General features: G+C 44.8%; 1 protein-coding gene across 3 annotated transcripts; it reads left to right on the top strand.

Moving 5' to 3' along the window:
* The first annotated feature begins 1,857 nt into the window (after window positions 1-1,857).
* On the top strand, window positions 1,858-22,967 carry LOC112576056 (coadhesin-like). Of its 3 annotated transcripts, XM_025258278.1 has the most exons (15): window positions 1,862-2,058; window positions 6,770-6,850; window positions 7,291-7,322; window positions 7,996-8,183; window positions 10,290-10,478; window positions 11,026-11,214; window positions 13,186-13,374; window positions 13,728-13,916; window positions 16,351-16,539; window positions 18,080-18,268; window positions 18,576-18,764; window positions 19,701-19,889; window positions 20,154-20,345; window positions 20,939-21,096; window positions 21,733-22,967. In XM_025258278.1, the coding sequence occupies exons 2-15, from the start codon at window positions 6,812-6,814 to the stop codon at window positions 21,895-21,897; spliced, it is 2,286 nt and encodes a 761-aa protein (XP_025114063.1). In that variant the 5' UTR covers window positions 1,862-2,058; window positions 6,770-6,811; the 3' UTR covers window positions 21,898-22,967. The 3 variants fall into 3 exon arrangements, with proteins under 3 accessions (XP_025114065.1, XP_025114063.1, XP_025114064.1); XM_025258280.1 differs by lacking the exon at window positions 18,576-18,764 and having other exon boundaries at window positions 1,858-2,058; XM_025258279.1 differs by lacking the exon at window positions 11,026-11,214.
* Window positions 22,968-23,395: the final 428 nt, after the last annotated feature.

The following is a 23,395-nucleotide window of genomic DNA, read 5'->3' as shown; positions in this document are numbered from 1 at the left end:
CCCCCCCCATTGTACTCTCCACCCTTGTCTTTACCAAACACTTCAAATGAAGGTAGAAGCAGTTACCCGTCCTGTTTAACACACCTGTAGAGGTCTCAACACAACGACCTTGCCATTCTTTTTATTGGTTTGTTCTTACCTGCCACAAATGTTGGCCTTGTCTGAGGTCCGTTACTTACTCCAGCATAGAACTAGTGGGGATCTGATAGTGAGAAATATCTAGTCACTGACATCAGCTAGTAGCTCTCAGTAACAGTCTATAGTGTGTCTATAGTCACTGACATCAGCTAGAAGCTCTCAGTAACAGTCTATAGTGTGTCTATAGTCACTGACATCAGCTAGTAGCTCTCAGTAACAGTCTATAGTGTGTCTATAGTCACTGACATCAGCTAGAAGCTCTCAGTAACAGTCTATAGTGTGTCTATAGTCACTGACATCAGCTAGAAGCTCTCAGTAACAGTCTATAGTGTGTCTATAGTCACTGACATCAGCTAGTAGCTCTCAGTAACAGTCTATAGTGTGTCTATAGTCACTGACATCAGCTAGTAGCTCTCAGTAACAGTCTATAGTGTGTCTATAGTCACTGACATCAGCTAGTAGCTCTCAGTAACAGTCTATAGTGTGTCTATAGTCACTGACATCAGCTAGTAGCTCTCAGTAACAGTCTATAGTGTGTCTATAGTCACTGACATCAGCTAATAATAACAATAATAAGTTGGTCCTCTCGATGTCACTCTGCAAATATTGACAAGTGCGTACACTCATACACACACAGTTACATATGTATTTTATATACACACAGTGTACTTACATATATTACACACACAGTTACACATACACACACAGTTATATATATATACACACAGTTACTTATGTATATTATATATACACACACAGTGTACTTACAGGTTGGTGGCCAGTGACCTCTACTTCCAGGTCACCAGCCCCATTGCACCGCCGGTTACAGACATCACTCGGTGTGACGTATTACAAACGGTGTGTCACGTCATACAGGCATGAGTTGGTGTGTCACGTATTACATGGATTACATGATGTATCAGGTACTGCAGACATCACGTGATGTATCACGTGTTACAGGGATGATGTAGTGTACCCCGTGTTACATGTATAAACTAATGTCTCCCTAAAGCAAGGCTCACACAGACTGTGTGACGTGGCAAGAGACATTGTTAAGTCATGGCTACGTCACAGGGTACAGAGGACACACTGTTAGTACAGCTCAGCACACAGTACTGACAGTACAGCGGAGCTGTGTACCACGTGACGCGGACAGGACCACTGACAGACTCACTGACAAACTCACTGACAGACTCACTGACAGACTCACTGACAGACTCACTGACACACTCACAGCTTCTCAAGTGGACAGAGCAACGGTGGCAGCGACTACCGTCTTCATCTTTCATCCTCCCATCGGTCATTCCACCCACATAGCCTGTGGTGTCATGCTGTGTCCCTCTCTGTATGTCATCTGATTATTCTGTCGATGTATTATCATGGTTGGTATTATTGTTGTCATTATTATTGTCATTGTTATTATTGTCATTGTTATTATTGTCATTATTATTGTCATTGTTATTATTAAAGATGACCCAACAGCCTACAATGAGAGGTTTTCCAAGAAACTTGTTCGTCCCCGCCGTAAGTTGTTAAAAAGAAATACCAATTATCCCAATGAGGTGCAGCGCCCTCTAGCGGAGTATGTTGGTGGTTCCCACCCGTGATGAGAGTGTGTGTGTGTGGGGGGAGTAGGGGTAGGAGGTCAAAGTAAGGCAGGTGTGGGGCAGACAACAAGGCTGTAAACAACCGCTCGTCTGCTATTTAAAGTCGTCAGCGCCGCCGACTACCAACAGGTCCTCGGTGACTACACCTGCACAGGTGCACAAGGGGAGACTACCGCGCCCTGCACTCACAGTTATCCCAGGCTTGTGTCCGGTCTCCCTCCTCCTGCTGCTGCCTCTTGTCGCTGATGATGAAGCTGCTGGTCATAGTTATCCTTCTTGCCTGTGTAGGCGGCGCTACCTGCGGCACCGTCAGGTAAGGTGATACGTACCCGACTTGACTCACTGTTCAGTACTCACTGGCAGATACCCGTATATCACCCACGCTTACTCGTGCTTTTCTACAAACACTTTGTTGAGAGATACCCGGCATTTTCAGACACTTGTGCAGGTTGACCAGCAGGTACCAACGGTCGTTAGTCGTCCCTCCCACACCAGTGTAGGGGGCAGTTGAGTGTCCCTCCACAGCGCAGGTGTCGGATTGACAGGCCGCAGTTGTCTGCACCCGCGACCTTCTTTGGTGTTTATTATCTCGCCTACCCGGGGTACAGATGCTGCAGTTCGATGTATTTGGGGTAAATTATCTTATATTAGATTATGAGAGCTGAGCTGTGTGCAGCTGCTGTAGCCTTGTTGTAGCAGCCAACGAAATGTTGAGTAAGCATCAAGCTTGGGAGGGCAACATGGACAGGTAGGGATGGAATATGAGATACCCGATTAGTGTTCACAGGTAACACAAGTTACAGGTGACACTTGCAGTAGTGTAGGTCCCCTCCTCGTCATGCCTAGTGGCGCAGACGGTAATCATTCACTGACTAGTAACACAGTTACCTGTAGATTATCACTGACTAGTAACACAGTTACCTGTAGATTATCACTGACTAGTAACACAGTTACCTGTAGATTATCACTGTCTAGTAACTCAGTCACCTGTAGATTGTCACTGACTAGTAACACAGTTACCTGTAGATTGTCACTGACTTGTAACACAGTTACCTGTAGATTGTGTCTTTGACTAGTAACACAGTTACCTGTAGACTGTCACTGACTAGTAACACAGTTACCTGTAGATTGTCACTGACTAGTAACACAGTTACCTGTAGATTGTCACTGACTTGTAACACAGTCACCTGTAGATTGTCACTGACTAGTAACACAGTTACCTGTAGATTGTCACTGACTAGTAACACAGTCACCTGTAGATTGTGTCACTGACTAGTAACACAGTTACCTGTAGATTGTCACTGACTAGTAACACAGTTACCTGTAGATTGTGTCTTTGACTAGTAACACAGTCACCTGTAGACTGTCACTGACTAGTAACACAGTTACCTGCAGATTGTAACTGACTAGTAACTCAGTCACCTGTAGACTGTCACTGACTAGTAACACAGTCACCTGTAGAATGTCACTGACTAGTAACACAGTTACCTGCAGATTGTCACTGACTAGTAACACAGTTACCTGTAGACTGTCACTGACTAGTAACACACTCACCTGTAGACTGTCACTGACTAGTAACACAGTTACCTGTACATTGTGTCACTGACTAGTAACACAGTTACCTGTAGACTGTCACTGACTAGTAACACACTCACCTGTAGACTGTCACTGACTAGTAACACAGTTACCTGTACATTGTGTCACTGACTAGTAACACAGTCACCTGTAGACTGTCACTGACTAGTAACTCAGTCACCTGTAGATTGTCACTGACTAGTAACACAGTTACCTGTAGATTGTCACTGACTAGTAATACACTCACCTGTAGACTGTCACTGACTAGTAACACACTCACCTGTAGACTGTCACTGACTAGTAACACAGTTACCTGTAGACTGTCACTGACTAGTAACAGTTACCTGTAGACTGTCACTGACTAGTAACAGTTACCTGGAGACTGTCACTGACTAGTAACACAGTTACCTGTACATTGTGTCACTGACTAGTAACACAGTTACCTGTAGATTGTGTCACAGACTAGTAACACGTTACCTGTAGATTGTCACTGACTAGTAACACAACGTGAACAGTTACCTGTAGATGTCACTGACTAGTACACCTGTGATTGTGTCACTGACTAGTAAACACAGTTACCTGTAGATTGTCACTGACTAGTACAGTCACCTGTAGTGTCACTGACTAGTAACACAGTTACCTGAAACTGATAGTCACTGACTGTAGAACACTGAGTTACCTGCTAACACAGCAGATAGACTGTCACTGAAGTTACCTGTAGAATTGTCACTGACTGTTACCTGTACCACACAGTTCACCTGTAGACTGTCACTGACTCACTAACAGCTACACCAGGTACTGTCACTGACTAGTAACACAGTACCTGTAGAACTGACTGTCACCTGTAGATGTGTCACTGACTAGTAACACAGTTACCTGTAGATTGTCACTGACTAGTAACTACAGTTACCTGTAGAACTGTCACTGACACACACCTCCCACCTGTAGAGACTGTCACTGACTAGTAACACAGGTTACTGTAGATGTGTCACTGACTAGTAACACAGTTACCTGTAGACTGTCACTGACTAGTAACACAGTTACCTGTAGACTGTCACTGACTAGTAACACAGTTACCTGTAGATTGTCACTGACTAGTAACACAGTTACCTGTAGACTGTCACTGACTAGTAACACAGTCACCTGTAGACTGTCACTGACTAGTAACACAGTTACCTGTAGATTGTCACTGACTAGTAACACAGTTACCTGTAGATTGTCACTGACTAGTAACACAGTTACCTGTAGATTGTGTCTTTGACTAGTAACACAGTTACCTGTAGATTGTCACTGACTAGTAACACAGTCACCTGTAGATTGTCACTAGTGACAGTTATGTAGTAAAACAGTTACCTGTAGATTGTCACTGACTAGTAACGAACACACAGTACCTGTAGATTGTCACTGATGACTTAGTAACACAGTTACCTGTAGATTGTCACTGACTAGTAACACAGTTACCTGTAGATTGTCACTGACTAGTAACACAGTTACCTGTAGATTGTCACTGACTAGTAACACAGTTACCTGTAGATTGTGTCACTGACTAGTAACACAGTTACCTGTAGATTGTGTCACTGACTAGTAACACAGTTACCTGTAGATTGTGTCACTGACTAGTAACACAGTTACCTGTAGATTGTCACTGACTAGTAACACAGTTACCTGTAGATTGTGTCACTGACTAGTAACACAGTTACCTGTAGATTGTGTCACTGACTAGTAACACAGTTACCTGTAGATTGTGTCACTGACTAGTAACACAGTTACCTGTAGATTGACTGTCAGTTACCTGACTAGTAGTAACACAGTTACCTGTAGATTGTCACTGACTAGTAACACAGTCACCTGTAGATTGTCCACTGACTAGTAACACAGTTACCTGTAGATTGTGTCACTGACTAGTAACACAGTTACCTGTAGATTGTCACTGACTAGTAACACAGTTACCTGTAGATTGTCACTGACTAGTAACACAGTTACCTGTAGACTGTCACTGACTAGTAACACAGTTACCTGTAGATTGTCACTGACTAGTAACACAGTTACCTGTAGATTGTGTCACTGACTAGTAACACAGTTACCTGTAGATTGTGTCACTGACTAGTAACACAGTTACCTGTAGATTGTCAAGACTAGTAACGACAGTTACCTGTAGATTGTCACTGACTAGTAACTCAGTTACCTGTATTGTGATACTGTAACACTGTCACTAGTAACACAGTTACCTGTAGATTAGTCACTGACTAGTAACACATCTACCTGTAGATTGTGCGTCACTGACTCACTGACTAGTACACAGTTACTGTAGATTGTCACTGACTAGTAACACAGTTACCTGTAGATTGTCACTGACTAGTAACACAGTTACCTGTAGATTGTCACTGACTAGTAACACAGTTACCTGTAGATTGTCACTGACTAGTAACACAGTTACCTGTAGATTGTCACTGACTAGTAACACAGTTACCTGTAGATTGTCACTGACTAGTAACACAGTTACCTGTAGATTGTCACTGACTAGTAACACAGTTACCTGTAGATTGTCACTGACTAGTAACACAGTTACCTGTAAATTGATGTCACTGACTAGTAACACAGTTACCTGTAGATTGTGTCACTGACTAGTAACACAGTTACCTGTAGATGTGTTCACTGACTAGTAACACAGTTACTGTAGATTTGTCACTGACTAGTAACACAGTTACCTTGTAGATTGTCACTGACTAGTAACACAGTTACCTGTGACATTGTCACTAGACAAGTTACAGCTGTGAGATTGTAGTCACTGACTAGTCAGTTACCTGTAAATGTGTCACTAGGAGTAGTAATGTCAGACACAGTTAACTGACTAGTAACACATTACCTGTAGATTGTCACTGACTAGTAACACGTTAGTTCAGTTTACTGTAGAGTAACACTGTTAACACGTCACTGACTAGACTAGTAACACAGTACCTGTAGACTGTCAACTAACTAGTACACAGTTACCTGTATTGTCACTGACTAGTCACAGTAACACAGTTACCTGTAGACTGTAACACAGTTACCTGACTCTAGTAACACAGTTACCTGTAGATTGTCACTGACTAGTAACACAGTTACCTGTAGACTGTCACTGACTAGTAACACAGTAGACACTGTAGATGTCACTGACTAGTAACCACAGTTACCTGTAGACCTGTCACTGACTAGTAACACAGTTATGTAGATTGTCACTGACTAGTAACACAGTTACCTGTAGATTGTCACTGACTAGTAACACAGTTACCTGTAGATTGTGACTGACTAGTAACACAGTTACCTGTAGATTGTCACTGACTAGTAATGACATTTTGAGTCTTGTTTTTGCAATGTACTGTCACGTGGTATCTACTACTGCCAGGATGGTGTGTGACTTGTTGATTGTGTGATGACATGTGTGACTAGCAGCTGTGTGGTTGTTGCAGCTGCTCCTACTACTGCACGAGGTCTGAGCGCTACACTACAAAATGTGGATTCTGGAACTGGTCGCGCTGCACTCGATACAGGTACCACTGTCCTGCCAGCCTCCTGCCTCGTAGTCGTGTGTGTGTGTTTGTGTGTTTGTGTGTGTGTTTGTGTGTGTTTGTGTATGTGTTTGTGTGTGTGAGTGAATGTGTTTGTGTGTATATGTGTGTTTGTGTGTGTGCGTGAGATAAGATGACTGTTACCATGCTGGTAATATTCGTACTATGAAAACATTGCGTGTTACTGTCAGACAGGACTGTCACTGTCACTGTCACTGTCACTGACTGTCACTGTCACTGTCACCTGCATGATGGGCTGTCAACAGACGATTAGCAAGTGTTGATATAATAACTGTCATCTGCTGTGTAATGATACACCTGTATGGTGAGCTGTTACAACACATACGTCACCAACTTCCACACGAAGCAACTTTAAGAAAATCTTTTTCTCGTTTCTTCTTAAAGTGACTTTTGCTGTGCAGGGCTGTGGGGGACACCTGCTACAGAACAGGCGGTAAGTGTGTATGTGTTTATGTGTTGATGTTGTCTGTCGACTAACAGCAGGCTGAGGTTTGTTTATTGGTTAACCCGGGTATCTACATATGACATATGTAGCTTTGTGTTGAAGTACCCGACTTGAGTGCACTAACAGTTCCTTCTCATCCACATGACGTTTATAAATAGAAACTTTTGCAGCAAAAACATCAATGGAGATATAGGCGGTAGACATAGAAGTGAATATAGACAGTAGAAATAGAAGATAAATAGAAGAGATAGATATATTCGGTAGATATAAAGGTAAATATAGACGGTAGATGTAGGCGGTAGATATAGGTAAAACAAGATGGCGATGTGTCAGGTTCCTGGCGACTGATGTTTTGCGAGACATGGAGTTAAAGTGTCTTGCTTTTGTGGCTCACCTGCGGCTTCTTCAAAATTGTTTGAGCGACATTTTGTTTCTGGACACCTGTCCGCCTTTTACTGCTTTACACAGCCTGACAGATATATATATATGTACAACAGTTGTGTGATGTATATAAACATAAACATGAATGCAAGCAGGTACTCATACCATCAAGGACTAGACGGGACACGATGGTGCTGAAAGTCAACAACGTGCTGGACGATGTCGCCACAGGCGATGTGCCAGTCCTTGTTTCATCTTTGTCCTTTGACCTTTTGTACAGCCAATGGCGAGTGGTCCAGCTGGTCAACCTCTGGCACCGGAAGTTGCTCTGCGACCTGTGGCACGGGACACGCCTGCGGTCCTTCGTACGACAGTGCAACAACCCCGCCCCTAGCTACTGTGGCGCCACCTGTCCCGGCGCTAGCACCAAGAGTGAATACGAGTCCTGCAACGCCGGCTGTTGTCCGGGTAGGATTACGGGTGGCTTCTTGGTACAATAAGGGCGGACACGACCTTAATATGAGTGTTGTCTGATGAGGTGTTTGGATGTTTGGGTGTTGTCTGGGTGTAATACGGGTGTCTGCGTAGTGCAAACATGCTATTCACCAGACGACGAGAGACAGACATGTACCAACCTAACAATAACACAAAACAGGAAGAAACGCAGAGACCCAAAAAAGGGAGGAGGGGAGACAAAAGAAGTGAGAGAGGGAGAAATAGAGAGATAGAGAGAGAAAGATTGATGTCTGATGTTTTTGTAAGTAAAAAGTCCGTTAAAATACCCGCATTCCTGTTTGTCAACACACGTCTTGATCAGATGCGGGTGGCCGTTAGTCAACAACAGGGTGTAACATGAGGAGTGCATGTCAGAGAACAATGCAGGTGTCACAGTGTCCTGTTGTCAGGGTATGCACAGGGAGCAGGACTTTGTGATAATAATACACGAGACTAGGTGCAGCTGCCTTGAACCCTGACGGCACGTGCACCTGCTGCTACAGCAGGGGTCATGGAGCCAGGTGTGACCTCTGAACCCTGTGGTCTTGTTCAGCTCCAGTAGTAAGGTTGCCCCCAGTCCCGGGTGTGTGAGTCTAGTGAATGGTGTTTACCTGGCAGAGAGGCTCTGTTGTTGCTGGCACTCTTCTGTCGCCAGACTCTTGCCTCGCAAACTGTGTCAACAGCTGTCACGTGGTACACAGAGGACACTCGGCTCTGTGATTGTAATCAAGGCTTCAAGGCAGTTTTTTGTGAGCTGAACCGTCAACAAAACATTTTTTCCGTCGACAGGGACGAGTTTTATTTTCCTGATATGAAACACAAAGAGAATGTGTTTATAGGGCAACCCACAGTGCACCCAGTGGAAATAGGATTCCATGAGTTTAAAGTGAGAGACCTTGTGAAGAATGCACAGCCTCATGACACCTGGCGGGGACATGAAAACATTGGCCCAATGCACTCTGATGCTTGACACACAAGGTGTTGACTGTGTACCACACCTGTAAACATGCAGACACATGTTTGTTTGTTTTTATAAACTAACTGCAGCATCTCCTCCACGTCTGTGTGGGTCTCCCAACCCTGCGCCTCCCCTGTGGGTTCCAACCCCGAGCTTGTGTTGTTAAACTGTCAGCGGGGTTCCCAAGGTGTGACCGTGCAGCCCCCCTTCTGCCTCCTGATGTCCCCCCCCCCACTGTACATAAACATACAGAGAACATCAGTGGAGTAGGAGGCGCGGGGGCAAGTGAGGGGAGCCACCCGTCAAACAGTTACTCAGGAGGCAAGAATGTGAAGGTCGGTGACTGTCGTCATGGTTTGCTCATCATCGTCCTGCTCCACTGAACACGGTTTCCATGGTTAAATAATCCTGTGTGACGAGGACAGGAAGGTGCGCCCTCAGCATGAGTACAACTCTCATCTGAAGCACGCACAACTCATTCTCATCCATGTGTAGGTTCATTCATCCCTCTGTAGACGCAAAGACCTTACCTGGATTAGGCCAGGTCACAGCAGGGGTCAGAGGTCGTGGCGGTACCCGCCTTGTAGACACAAGGGTCAGCTCCGTCTGGTCACTAGTCCAGAGATGTTGACCTTCCCGCACTTAGAGACTGCACTGGTGACACACACCTGGGGAATCCTATGTGTTGGTGACCCACTGACCCGCTTGTTGTGGTGCACGCCTCCCTCCGACACCACGCGGCGTGTCAAGGTCGGGTGGCACCCGCACTGGTCCGTGACACATCACACACGCACACATGCACACACACACACACGCGCACATATATAGCATATGTAGACATACTACGTAGGTGTAACTGCGCTCTTTGTCTTGGATAGCAGCTTGGCTAGACTCCTTCTGTCATAGTCACGTGCTTTTGTGTTTTCAATCTGTCGTTCATCCATGTTTCTGCTGTTTATTTCTATTTACAATGTTTACTGTCTATTTTGGCTATTTGTGCTTTCTATTTCTGTCATTTGTGTTGTTTATTTTTGTGGACTATTTCTGTTATTTACTTCTGTTGTTTATTTATGTAGACTACTTTGTTTACTATTTCTGTTGTCTACTTCTGCCTCTACCAGTCAGCGGCGGCTGGTCCAGCTGGCAGTTGCAGTCTGTCAGCAGCTGCCCTGTGACGTGCGGGGGCAGTACTCAGAGCGTGACGTACCAGCGCTTCTGCAACAACCCACCACCGTCGTGTGGGGGCGCCACGTGCGCTGGGAGCAGCACTAACGTCGTGCAGCAGACGTGCAACACTCAGAGCTGTCCTGGTGAGCTCTCACCCTATGTGGTGTTGGCTAGCATGGTGTGACTGGTAAAGTGTTGGTTGGGTGGTGTGGTGACATGGTGTGACGTGCTGCTAGCTCCGTGACATGGTGGGCGGTTGGTCTGATGCTATGTGTAGTAAACTGTAAAGTGTGGTCACGTGATCCCACCTTGGAGTCGCTGTGCATGTAGAGTGGAAGCCTGTATGTAGTGGAAGCCTTCAGTGGTAAGACATACACTGACATACACACACACATACACATACACATACACATACACATACACATACACATGCACATACACATACACATACACATACACACTCACATACACATACACATACACACTTGTAATTATTGTAAAGTAAGACTATCATAAATTGCTCATTGCTAACCTGCCAGCACCATGCCGGCTGTCTGTCGGCATTCAGTAAATACTAAAGTTTGCAAGACACCGTCACCTAGCGACAGTTGGTGAGAAACACAACAAAGCACACAAACCCTCGCATGGTTCACACCTGACACCCGGGTAAGGAGGAGACTGTGTGTGCAGTGCACGGCGGCTGGTCCTCGTGGTCTGTAGACAACAACGGTAGATGCTCTGTGACGTGTGGACCAGGAACGATGAGCGTCTGGTATCGACGTCACTGCAACAGCCCCGCCCCTCAATATGGCGGGCGGAACTGCACGGGTGACGTCACCAAGGTAGAATCCGCGTCCTGCAGCCCGCAGCCATGTCCAGGTAAGTGACGTGTCGCCAGATGCCGCATTTCTCGATTTCACTGTACCACGTGACCAGTCCCTGCCTCCGTGTTTCCCACATTATTTTAACCCCTCTGCGACTTACGGACTGCAAGTGTAGATAGAATGTATGTGACAGTGGGTGAGGAGGTCACAGGGGAATGGGTTAGCCGTGACACGAAGTATATGGTGAAGCTGGTTCACCAGTAGGTTTCTGGCGGGAAGGAGGTAGAAATGTACCCAGCCCCGAAATAGTGAAGGAAGATGACGAGCCTGAGGCACGACATGCAAATGTCCCGAGATGAGATTAGAGAGTACACCGGGGCCATCGACCCTGGATGCGGCGCGGTACTGACCCCTTGTGGTTTGACCTCGCCTAGACGAGGTTTTAATTGTATGGGCTGATGAGGAAGAATCCCCTCCCAGGACCATTCCTTGATCACCTTTGGTCCAGCACCCAGCAGCACGAACTAACTGTACGAGATCCACCAACGAGTCTATGGAGGACTTGTCACTAGGCCAGTGGAGCACCTGTCGACCCGTGACGTCACCGCGAAGTACCACGTAACCTCCTCGCCGACACGGTCAGTGAGTACGACCTTCGCGGGTCATCAGTCGCCGAGTTACGAATTAACCCTAACCCTAACCCTAACCTCTCAGGGAAGATTCACACCCGATTCACTAGGATGGTAAGTGTATTTATGTGACGTGGATTGTAGTTGGCTGGCGATGCGCAGGGCGACAACCCTAAGATGGGGGGACACAGAACTGTGATTTTCGTTATGGACCACTGATATTTTGATGAGTGACTGAGATGATGCTTACAGAGTGTATGAAGGTTAGTGTGGATGGTTATAATAGAGACTGATATATCGAGGACTTGAACTCTGGAAACTGTTGTGAGAAAGTTTGACAAGAGACGGACAGACTTAGTCAAGGGTAGAAGCCATTGGAGGGTGTGATTCGCTTTGAAACCCGCGCCTTCGTTGCTTACTTCCCCATAGACCTTTTGAGCATATTGTAGTGAGAACTTTGTGTTGATATAGATATATCATATGTATCATATGTATCGTATCGCGTAGCAAAGTCCCGAGCCACAGCCCACAGGCAATCATTTTGTTGTTCATTGAAACAATCCGCTTTTGTGTTGTTGCCCCCCCCCCCCGGTGCCGTGACACGTGTACTTACAGCAATGTCAACCTTACATCTGCTGAGGTCTGGAGGCTGTAGCTATGAATGACAGGTAATTGTAACCGGCTGTAATTACAATTAATTACAATTACTGACATGTCTACAGGGACTGGAATGTCGAGGTTGTAAGTCTTTATGTTGCACGTATTGAGGTCTTCATGCTGTATCCCCCAGATGCACCCTTTACACAACTCTTCACCACACACCCTCAAGACAGTCATACAAGGATTACGTCCCTTCCAAACAGGAGGAGATAAGTCAGTGTGAGCGCTGTTTGGTCTTTGTGTTGCCTCCAGTACAACAGCAGCTGCTCTGTGACCTGTGGAGGGGAGAAATAACCCCAGCCTACAACATTACTGCGACAGTCCAGCTCGTGATGATGTCGGACATGACTGTACAGGAAATGACAACAGACTTGACCCCTGACCTTCCAACATACAGCTGTGTCCATGTAACAGCTTCTGGACGTCCTCTGTAATTTTCATTTTTCTGGATTGAGAGATTCCTTTTCATCTGCAAGGAACACCAAAGTCTCTTAACATAACTTCTGTTCACTTGTGAACTTGTGCTAGAAGACAGCTTACAACCTTGATACTCACATCAGATTATTTATATATATATATGCATGTGTGTCATTGTTTATATTGACATTTTACGTTACAAACAGCTTCAGTCTCTCACTTTCATAGAAAAATGACCTGAACAACTAGCAAAAAATTCTTGAATGAATACACAGAGATGTACCCGCCAACACACACTTGATGACCTGTTTCTTTTCCAGTCAATGGCGGTTGGTCCACGTGGACCCTGGAGAACAACAGCAGCTGCTCTGTGACGTGTGGAGCAGGCGAGATGAGCGTTACACACACACGTGACTGCACTAACCCCGCCCCTCAATATGGCGGAAGTAACTGTACAGGAGACAACACCCGGGTAGAGTCTGTAGCTTGCAACACTCAGCCTTGTCCTGGTGAGACAAACTTGTGTTGAGAACATTGACGATTTCTTCTTGCTTCTGTGTTTATCTGTGGAGTCACAATATTTGTGTCTTATTTACGAATGTCACCGACCTTTTAAATTATTTGTATATTGTGTATCTCACTACGTCACATACCCATAAAGTGAGCATTATTTTATATTTGACTTTGTTTTTTTTGTTTTTTTTGTTTTTTTTGTTTTTTCTGCTTTTTTTGTTTTTTTTTTGTTTTTTTTTTTACCTAAAGAGGGTTTAGTTACAAGTTATTTTCATACAAACATGTTAGCCTGGAAACTGTGTGTACAAACCCACAAGCTCACTACAGTCGGTTCTCTGTCTTCTTCCAGTGGATGGCGGCTGTTCCCCCTGGTACCTGGACAGCAATGGAAGCTGTTCTCAGCCGTGTGGTGGAGGGGAGCAGAACCAGAGTTACACACGCAACTGCACTAGCCCCGCCCCTCAATATGGCGGAAGTAACTGTACAGGAGACAACACTCGAGTAGAGACCGTAGCCTGCAACACACAGCCTTGTCCAGGTGAGACAAACTGTGTTAAATACATTGACGGACTTTTTATTGGTTTTATTATCATAAAAATACATCTGTAGAGTCACAATATTTTTGTCTTATTTCACACATGTCACTGACATTTTTAATTATTTGTGTATTGTGTATCTCACCACATCACATACCCGTGAAGTGAGCAATATATTATTCCACTTTGTTTTCTTTTTTTTTCTTTTTTTTTCTTTACATAAAGAGGGTTTAGTTGCAAGTTATTTTCATACAAACATGTTAGCGTGGAAACTGTGTGTACAAACCCACAAACTCACTACAGTCGGTTCTCTGTCTTCTTCCAGTGGATGGCGGTTGGTCCCCTGGTACCTGGACAACAACGGAAGCTGCTCTCAGCCGTGTGGTGGAGGGGAGCAGAACCAGAGTTACACACGAAACTGCACTAGCCCCGCCCCTCAATATGGCGGAAGCAACTGTACAGGAGACAACACCCGAGTAGAGACTGTAGCCTGCAGCACACAGCCTTGTCCAGGTGAGAACTAATATCAGCTGATACCCGCTACCCTCCATACTTCTGATATTTCAGTCATCTGTAGGACCGAACTCTCCATTTTTTTCTTTCTCTTAACGACAACTTTTGCAGAATATTTCACTCGGTTGACTTTCACCTTTGACTCATTTAACATCCACTTATCCATAGAAGTTTACATGCAGTTGATCCAAAATTCACATGAGCAGATACCCTAGATTGATATCCAGTAGATCATCAACTGACATATCCAGTAGGTCAATGAGTTATGTATCCAATAGTGTTGACCTATCTATATAATCCAATACATCCATAGATCTCTTATAGCCATTAACGCAGGTAAACACTTGCACAAGCAAAACACATCCATCACAAGCAGTGTCTACTCTATGTCTACTCGATGTCTACTCGATGTCTACACAATGTCACTCTTTCTATACATGCATGCCACTCAACACTATTTTACACATCAGCTTACACTCCTATATACACGTCTACTCATACTCCTCTTCATACACCACTCACATTCTCCTTTAAACAGTCACTCACACATTCTTATATACACACACCACTTACACACTGCTTTACACACACACTAGCACTGCTTGATATACACTCACTGACACTCTCATATACACCCCTCTGATACTCCTCAAAACACACCGACTGACACTCCTATATATACAGCCACTCATAACACTCCTATACACACTGACAATCCTATATACACACCACCTGAATCTCCTCTTTACACACGCACTTACTCTCCACTATATACACCCACTCGCACACTTCTATATACACACACTGACACTTCTCGCTACACATACCCAATCAGATACTCATTGATACACACCCACTTATGCTCCTAAGTACAACACACTCAGTCCTATATATGTATACTTCTATGTACACACCCACAACATTCTTTACACACCCACTCACTGTTCTCTACACACACCACTCACAACTCCTCTATACATGCCCACTAACACACTTTGATACACACTCACTCACATATATATATATACATCCACTTATTCTCCTATATACACATTCACAGACACTCCTACACACACACACACATTCATGCTCCTGTACACATCCAATAACACTTCTATGTATGTATACCCACTTATACTCTTGTATACACACCTACTCACACTCCTAAACTCACTCTCACTCACACTCTTAGATACACACCACTCTCATGCTCCTTGACACACCCACTCACAGCTCCTCTATACATTCAGTGACACTCCTTTATACACACGGCACTCACACTCCTGTACACAACAACTAACACTTCTATGTAAATACCCACTTCTACTCTTATATACACACCTACTCACACAATTCTACACACACACCCACCATGAGGCCTGTACTCACAGATGAGTTAATGGATGACTCATTCCAGTGGATGGCGGCTGGTCCCCCTGGTACCTGGACAGCAACGGAAGCTGTTCTCAGCCGTGTGGTGGAGGGAGCAGAACCAGAGTTACACACGCAACTGCATAGCCCGCCCTCAATATGGCGGAAGCAACTGTACAGGAGACAACACTCGAGTAGAGACTGTACCCTGCAACACACAGCCTTGTCCAGGTTAGACAAACTGTGTTAAATACATTGATGGACTTTTTATTGGTTTTATTATCATAAAAATACATCTGTAGAGTCACAATATTTTTGTCTTATTTCACACATGTCACTGACATTTTTAATAATTTGTGTATTGTGTATCTCACCACATCACATACCCGTGAAGTGAGCAATATATTATTTCCACTTTGTTTTCTTTTTTTTTTTTTTTTTTCTTTACATAAAAGAGGGTTTAGTTGCAAGTTATTTTCATACAAACATTTAGCGTGGAAACTGTGTGTAACAAACCACAAACTCCACAGTCGGTTCTCTGTCTTCTTCCAGTGGATGGCGGCTGGTCCCCCTGGTACCTGGACAACAACGGAAGCTGCTCTCATCCGTGTGGTGGAGGGGAGCAGAACCAGAGTTACACACGCAACTGCACTAGCCCCGCCCCTCAATATGGCGGAAGCAACTGTACAGGAGACAACACCCGAGTAGAGACTGTCGCCTGCAGCACACAGCCTTGTCCAGGTGAGAACTAATATCAGCTGATACCCGCTACCCTCCATACTTCTGATATTTTCAGTTATCTGTAGGACCGAACTCTCCATTTTTTTCTTTCTCTTAACGACAACTTTTGCAGAATATTTTCACTCGGTGACTTTCACCTTTGACTCATTTAACATCCACTTATCCATAGAAGTTTACATGCAGTTGATCCACAATTAATATGAGCAAGATACCCTTAGATTGATATCCAGTAGATCCATCAACTGACATATCCAGTAGGTCAATGAGTTTATGTATCCAATAGGTTGTTGACCTATCTATATATCCAATACATCCATAGATTCTTATAGCCATTAACGCAGGTAAACACTTGCACAAGCAAAACACATCCATCACAGCAGTGTCTACTCTATGTCTACTCGATGTCTACTCGATGTCTACACAATGTCACTCCTTTCTATACATGCATGCCACTCACACACTATTTTACACATCAGCTTACACTCCTATATACACGTCTACTCATACTCCTCTTCATACACCACTCACATTCTCCTTTAAACAGTCACTCACACATTCTTATATACACACACCACTTACACACTGCTTTACACACACACTGGCACTGCTTGATATACACTCACTGACACTCTCATATACACCCCTCTGATGTTCCTCAATACACACCCACTGACACTCTTCAATACACACCCAATCACACTCCTATACACACTGACAATCCTATATACACATCACCTGACACTCCTCTTTACACACACACTTACACTCCACTATATACACCCACTGACACTTCTCGCTACACATACCCAATCAGGCACTCATTGATACACACCCACTTATACTCCTATGCATACACACTCACTCCTCTCTCTATATATATATATCCACTTATTCTTCCATGCACACACACACAGTCCTATTTATATATATCCTCTTGTACTCCTATGTACACACCCACTCACTCTTCTGTATACTTATGCTCCTATGTACACACACTCAGTCCTATATATGTATACTCCTATGTACACACCCACAACATTCTTTACACACCCACTCGCTGTTCTCTACACACACCACTCACAACTCCTCCATACACGCCCGCTCACACACTTCGATACACACACACACACTCACACACTCACATGTATACACACATCCACATATTCTGCTATATACACATTCACTGACACTCCTATACACACACATTCATGCTCCTGTACACATCCACTAACACTTCTATGTATGTATACCCACTTATACTCTTGTATACACACCTACTCACACTCCTAAACTCACTCTCACTCACACTCTTAGTTACACACCACTCTCATGCTCCTTGACACACCCACTCACAGCTCCTCTATACATTCAGTGACACTCCTATATACACACCGGCACTCACACTCCTGTACACAACAGCTAACACTTCTATGTAAATACCCACTTCTACTCTTATATACACACCTACTCACACAATTCTACACACACACCCACCATGAGGCCTGTACTCACAGATGAGTTAATGGCTGAGTCATTCCAGTGGATGGCGGCTGGTCCCCCTGGTACCTGGACAGCAATGGAAGCTGCTCTCAGCCGTGTGGTGGAGGGGAGCAGAACCAGAGTTACACACGCAACTGCACTAGCCCCGCCCCTCAATATGGCGGAAGTAACTGTACAGGAGACAACACTCGAGTAGAGACTGTAGCCTGCAACACTCAGCCTTGTCCAGGTTAGACAAACTGTGTTAAATACATTGACGATTTCTTCTTGCTCCTGTGTTTATCTGTGGAGTCACAATATTTGTGTCTTATTTACGAATGTCACCGACCTTTTAAATTATTTGTATATTGTGTATCTCACTACGTCACATACCCATAAAGTGAGCATTATTTTATATTTGACTTTGTTTGTTTTTTTTGTTTTTTTTTTCATAAAGAGGGTTTAGTTGCAAGTTATTTTCATACAAACATGTTAGCCTGGAAACTGTGTGTACAAACCCACAAACTCACTACAGTCGGTTCTCTTTCTTCTTCCAGTGTATGGCGGCTGGTCCCCCTGGTACCTGGACAACAACGGAAGCTGCTCTCAGCCGTGTGGTGGAGGGGAGCAGAACCAGAGTTACACACGCAACTGCACTAGCCCCGCCCCTCAATATGGCGGAAGTAACTGTACAGGAGACAACACCCGAGTAGAGACTGTAGCCTGCAACACTCAGCCTTGTCCAGGTGAGAACTAATATCAGCTGATACCCGCTACCCTCCATACTTCTGATATTTTCAGTCATCTGTAGGACCAAACTCTCCATTTTTTTTCTTTCCCTTAACGACAACTTTTGCAGAATATTTTCTCTCAGTGACATTCACCTTTCCCTCATTTAACATCCACTTATGCAAGATACCCTTAGATTGATATCCAGTAGATCCATCAACTGACATATCCAGTAGGTCAATAAGTTTATGTATCCAATAGGATGTTGACCTATCTATATATCCAATACATCCATAGATTCCTATAGCCATTAACGTAGGTAAACACTTGCACAATCAAAACACATCCATCACAGCAGTGTCTACACAATGTCTACTCTATGTCTACTCAATGTCTACTCTATGTCTACACAATGTCTACACAATGTCTCTACATTACACCTTACATCCATCTGAGTGGACTGTACATCCTTCAACTCTCTCACCTTTTATTACTGAGAACTTAGGACATGTGCAGCAAATCAGAATTCTTCAGATGCGTCTATTAGTATCTACCCGTGCTCGATCACACATCTGTCCTCTCTCTACACTCCTATACTCACTCTCACACTCACTCACTCACATTCCTAGATATACACCCACTCCTGCATACGTACTCCTCGATACACACCCACTTACACACCTATATGTACACTCGCTGACACTTATACGTACACCCCCACCCACACTCCTATCGGTATATACACACACTTATACTCTTATATACACACCTACTCACACCTACCCACCCTCACATATAAAAATACACACACCCACTTATACTGTTACATACACACCTACTCACACCTACCCACCCTCACATATAAAAATACACACACCCACTTATACTGTTACATACACACACCCACCATGAGGCCTGTACTCACAGATGAGTTAATGGCTGAGTCATTGCAGTGGATGGCGGGTGGTCCCCCTGGTACCTGGACAGCAATGGAAGCTGTTCTCAGCCGTGTGGTGGAGGGCAGCAGAACCAGAGTTACACACGCAACTGCACTAGCCCCGCCCCTCTGTACGGGGGAGGTGACTGTCAGGGGGATGACAGTAAGACTGAGTCAGTCCCCTGTAACACTGACCCCTGTCCAAGTAAGTTCACAAAACACAATTTTCTTTTGCCATTTAATCACCGGCAGTTACACTCATTAGTTTTAGCTTTCCTCAATTTAACATAATTTTAAAAATAACTTTGACGAGCATTATTTTAAACTAATTAGGAGGACCACACCATCAGAAACGACTGATTTTGAATTTTGGCACGAGGTGAAAAGGTCAAACCGACGTCCATTATTGATGTCAGAGATGTAGCTATTGCTGTGTAGCTAAATATAGCCTGCGGGTATTTTGTTGCAGTTGATGGCGGTTGGAGTAACTGGAGCAAGTGGCGAGAGGTTGGTCAGTGCAGCGCCCTCTGTGGTGGGGGTCAGGTCCTGCAACTCAGGAAGCGGAAGTGTGACAACCCACAACCTGCTTACGGTGGCAGTGAGTGTGAGGGCGCTGCTCAGGAAAACAAGACTGTCGTCTGCAATAATCAGGATTGTGGAGGTGAGTGAAAAACCTACAGGCTGAGGTCTGGTAGTGCGTGCGTATACGTCCTCCGACCCCTAGTCTATCCTTGCACCCTCCTCACGTCTTCTCTACGTCCTCCTCACGTCCTCTCCACGTTCTCCTCACGTCCTCTCTACGTCCTCCTCACGTCTGCTTCACGTCCTCCTCACGTCCTCCTCTTACCCTTCTCATGTCCTTAACGAATGAGCTCTCTCTTTCTTCATGATGTATTCTCACCCCTGTTCCAAGGATTTATGTATATACATTTATTGATATCAACGATGACACGCTGATGAGGTCAGTAGAAAGTCCAGAGCCAAGGTCCAAGCAGGTCCACTGGATCAACGCAGCCTTCATTGCTGCTGTCGATGTATGGCTGCCGCCTACCTTTGATTTTCTTATTAGCAGCACAGGTTGAGACATGTTGGTGTAGGTCAGGATACCAGTGAATAAACGTTAAGATGCCCCTTGACCTCTGTCTTGTTGTCTGGTAATCAGTCGGGCTTGGCCGTCAAGAACAAAGAATCCACTTTTCCCCTAAAAACAAGTGTTACTGCAGGATATGGTTACATTCTGTGCTCTCTCCTTAGCTCAGTGTCCAGAAGGCAGCACGAAGTTCATCCCCGACACCAACAACAGCCGCAACTACTACCAGTGCGACAACGGTGTGGCGAGGTTGATGAGGTGTGGTGTAGGAAGCGTGTGGGACGAGCTGACCAACACCTGTACACACGACGGGTCCCAGCAGGTGAGGTGACAGCCACGTCCTTGACACACAGACAGACAGACAGACAGACAGACAGACAGACAGACAGACAGACAGACAGACAGACAGGCAGGCAGGCAGGCAGGCAGGCAGACAGGCAGGCAGGCAGGCATCCACAATGTCTGCAGTCATGTACGTTCTCTTCCTTTAAAATGCCGAACGAACGAAAAGGACGACAGAAGAGAACACGCGGGTATTGAGATGTAAAGAGTAATTAGCCCTAGTTATTGTTACATCATTGAAGTAGCAACAGTATTGAATATTAACATTGCTACAACATAGAATATACTAGAACATTCAGACATAACTAACACGGACACGTCAATATTAGCGAGACATTGAGACGCACTTACTGTTGTAAGTGGTTCAACGACTCAAAGATACGATGTATGGAAGAAAGTGCCCACCATCTACTTTATTCTTTGCTTAATATTCCCTGATATGTCCCCTGTCTACTTCACTTAATATTCCCCGACATGTGATTACTTACTGCGTAGACAGGAAGTGTTTGTGTTGTCGGCAATGTACCCGGAGTGCGACTAACCTTAGTCCTGTCTCTACTCGGGTGGAGCGTGTCATCACCTGCTGCTCACGTGTTTGTATTGTGTACATGCGCAGAAGACTGAGTGCGACCCCAGCCGCGTGTACCAGCCGCACGCCAGCGACTGCAGCAAGTTCATCATGTGTGTGCAGGGCAGAGCCTACACCATGTCCTGCCCCAACGACCTGCGCTACAGTGACGCCATCAGCTCCTGTACCTTTGCGAGTGACGTCAGCTGCTAGCCTCACTGACTAACCCCCCTGACTAGCCTGACTAGTCTCATTGACTAGCCACCCTGACTAGCCTCTCTGACCTCTAGCTCCTCATTGCACCTCATTTGACCGGAGAACTGAGTAACTTTAGTGGACATTGACTACCTGCACAATCCAGTGTAACAGCTGTCCTCAGTCTAACAGCTGCCCGCAATGTAACAGCTGTCCTCAGTGTCACAGCTGCCCTCAGTGTAACAGCTGACCTCGATGTAACAGCCGCACAATCCAGTGTAACAGCTGCCCTCAGTGTAACAGCTGTCCACTCACAGTCGCCAGTCCTCCATTGTGCAGCTGCTGAATGTAGCCCACGTTCCTCAGCGGCTTCTCGCCCAGACCTTGGTGAGGTCATGGAGTGCAGGCTGCACAGCCCACCGTGACAGCTGTGGTCACTGACTGGACAGCCTCCCCGTGTCCACCACCTTCAGGTGGCGAAGCATCTCCAACGGTCCTTAGCCTTATAGTCTGCTGACTCTGTTAATGTCTGTGAACGCCTGCTTTGCTGTCTGCCAGGCAATCATCGTCACTTCTGTCATCGTCCTCATTCCGACAACATCCACAACACTGAGGTGTGGCTCCTCCTGTCGCAATGGCTGTACGAGGCTTGTAGCTAGGTCTTACCTTACTTATATTATGTAACATTGCTGAGTTGACACCTTTGTAACAAGACAAGCAGCTCACACCCAGTCTGTTCCTGTAACCCAGCTGTCAGGCTTGGCAGTCCAGAAGGTCCTGCTACTACAGCAGCTGTGAACTACTGGGGTACAGTCAGTACGTGGGGTCACCTGGGGTCACTTGAGGGAATGAGTTGTAGACTTTTAGTAAACTGATAAACTGTTGGTAAACATTAAACTTACATTTAGTATTGCTTTTACTGATTCTTAATATATCCTATAATATATTTCTTGATTCCTCTGCACCACTTGTACAAAGTTAATGTTTATCTACACCCATGATCGCCTTGTTGAAAAAACGTGTTTTCAGAATTGAAGTTTTTATCATTTGGCAACAATCATAATAAAAAATTATTTTAACAAACGTTATTGTTTTGTTTATTGTTTTATTTTGACGAATTTAGTTGTATACTTCGTTTATTCCAGATATTTCTGTTTTATAAATTGTTTTCAGTTCTGTCTAGTTGTCTCCTGTTTGCCTCTACATCATGATTCAGAAGCTGGGTGGATTGTCATCTTTGTGGTTACTGACGAAGATACATGTCGTTAGTATGTCGGCATGATTGTCTTGTATGTCAGCTTTCTAAGTGTCGTGAAATGCACTAATCAAAATCAAATCAAAATCAAAACAAACTTTATTGTCTGTCCAGGAGACCCAGGACAGAAATTTGTCTTCGCTCACAAGGGCAGGCATAGATACTGATACAGACATTAACACACAGTTAGCAGTAAAAGTTAGAAGTAAAAAAGTGGAGATTGCACCAGTCCATCAAAGCAGTTTATGTTTATCTAAACAT

This window comes from Pomacea canaliculata, linkage group LG11 (assembly GCF_003073045.1).
Source record: "Pomacea canaliculata isolate SZHN2017 linkage group LG11, ASM307304v1, whole genome shotgun sequence".
In the NCBI taxonomy this organism is placed as follows: Eukaryota; Metazoa; Mollusca; class Gastropoda; order Architaenioglossa; family Ampullariidae; genus Pomacea; species Pomacea canaliculata.
Note: the sequence above shows the minus strand (reverse complement) of the source record. Positions and strands in the feature narration are given on the sequence as shown.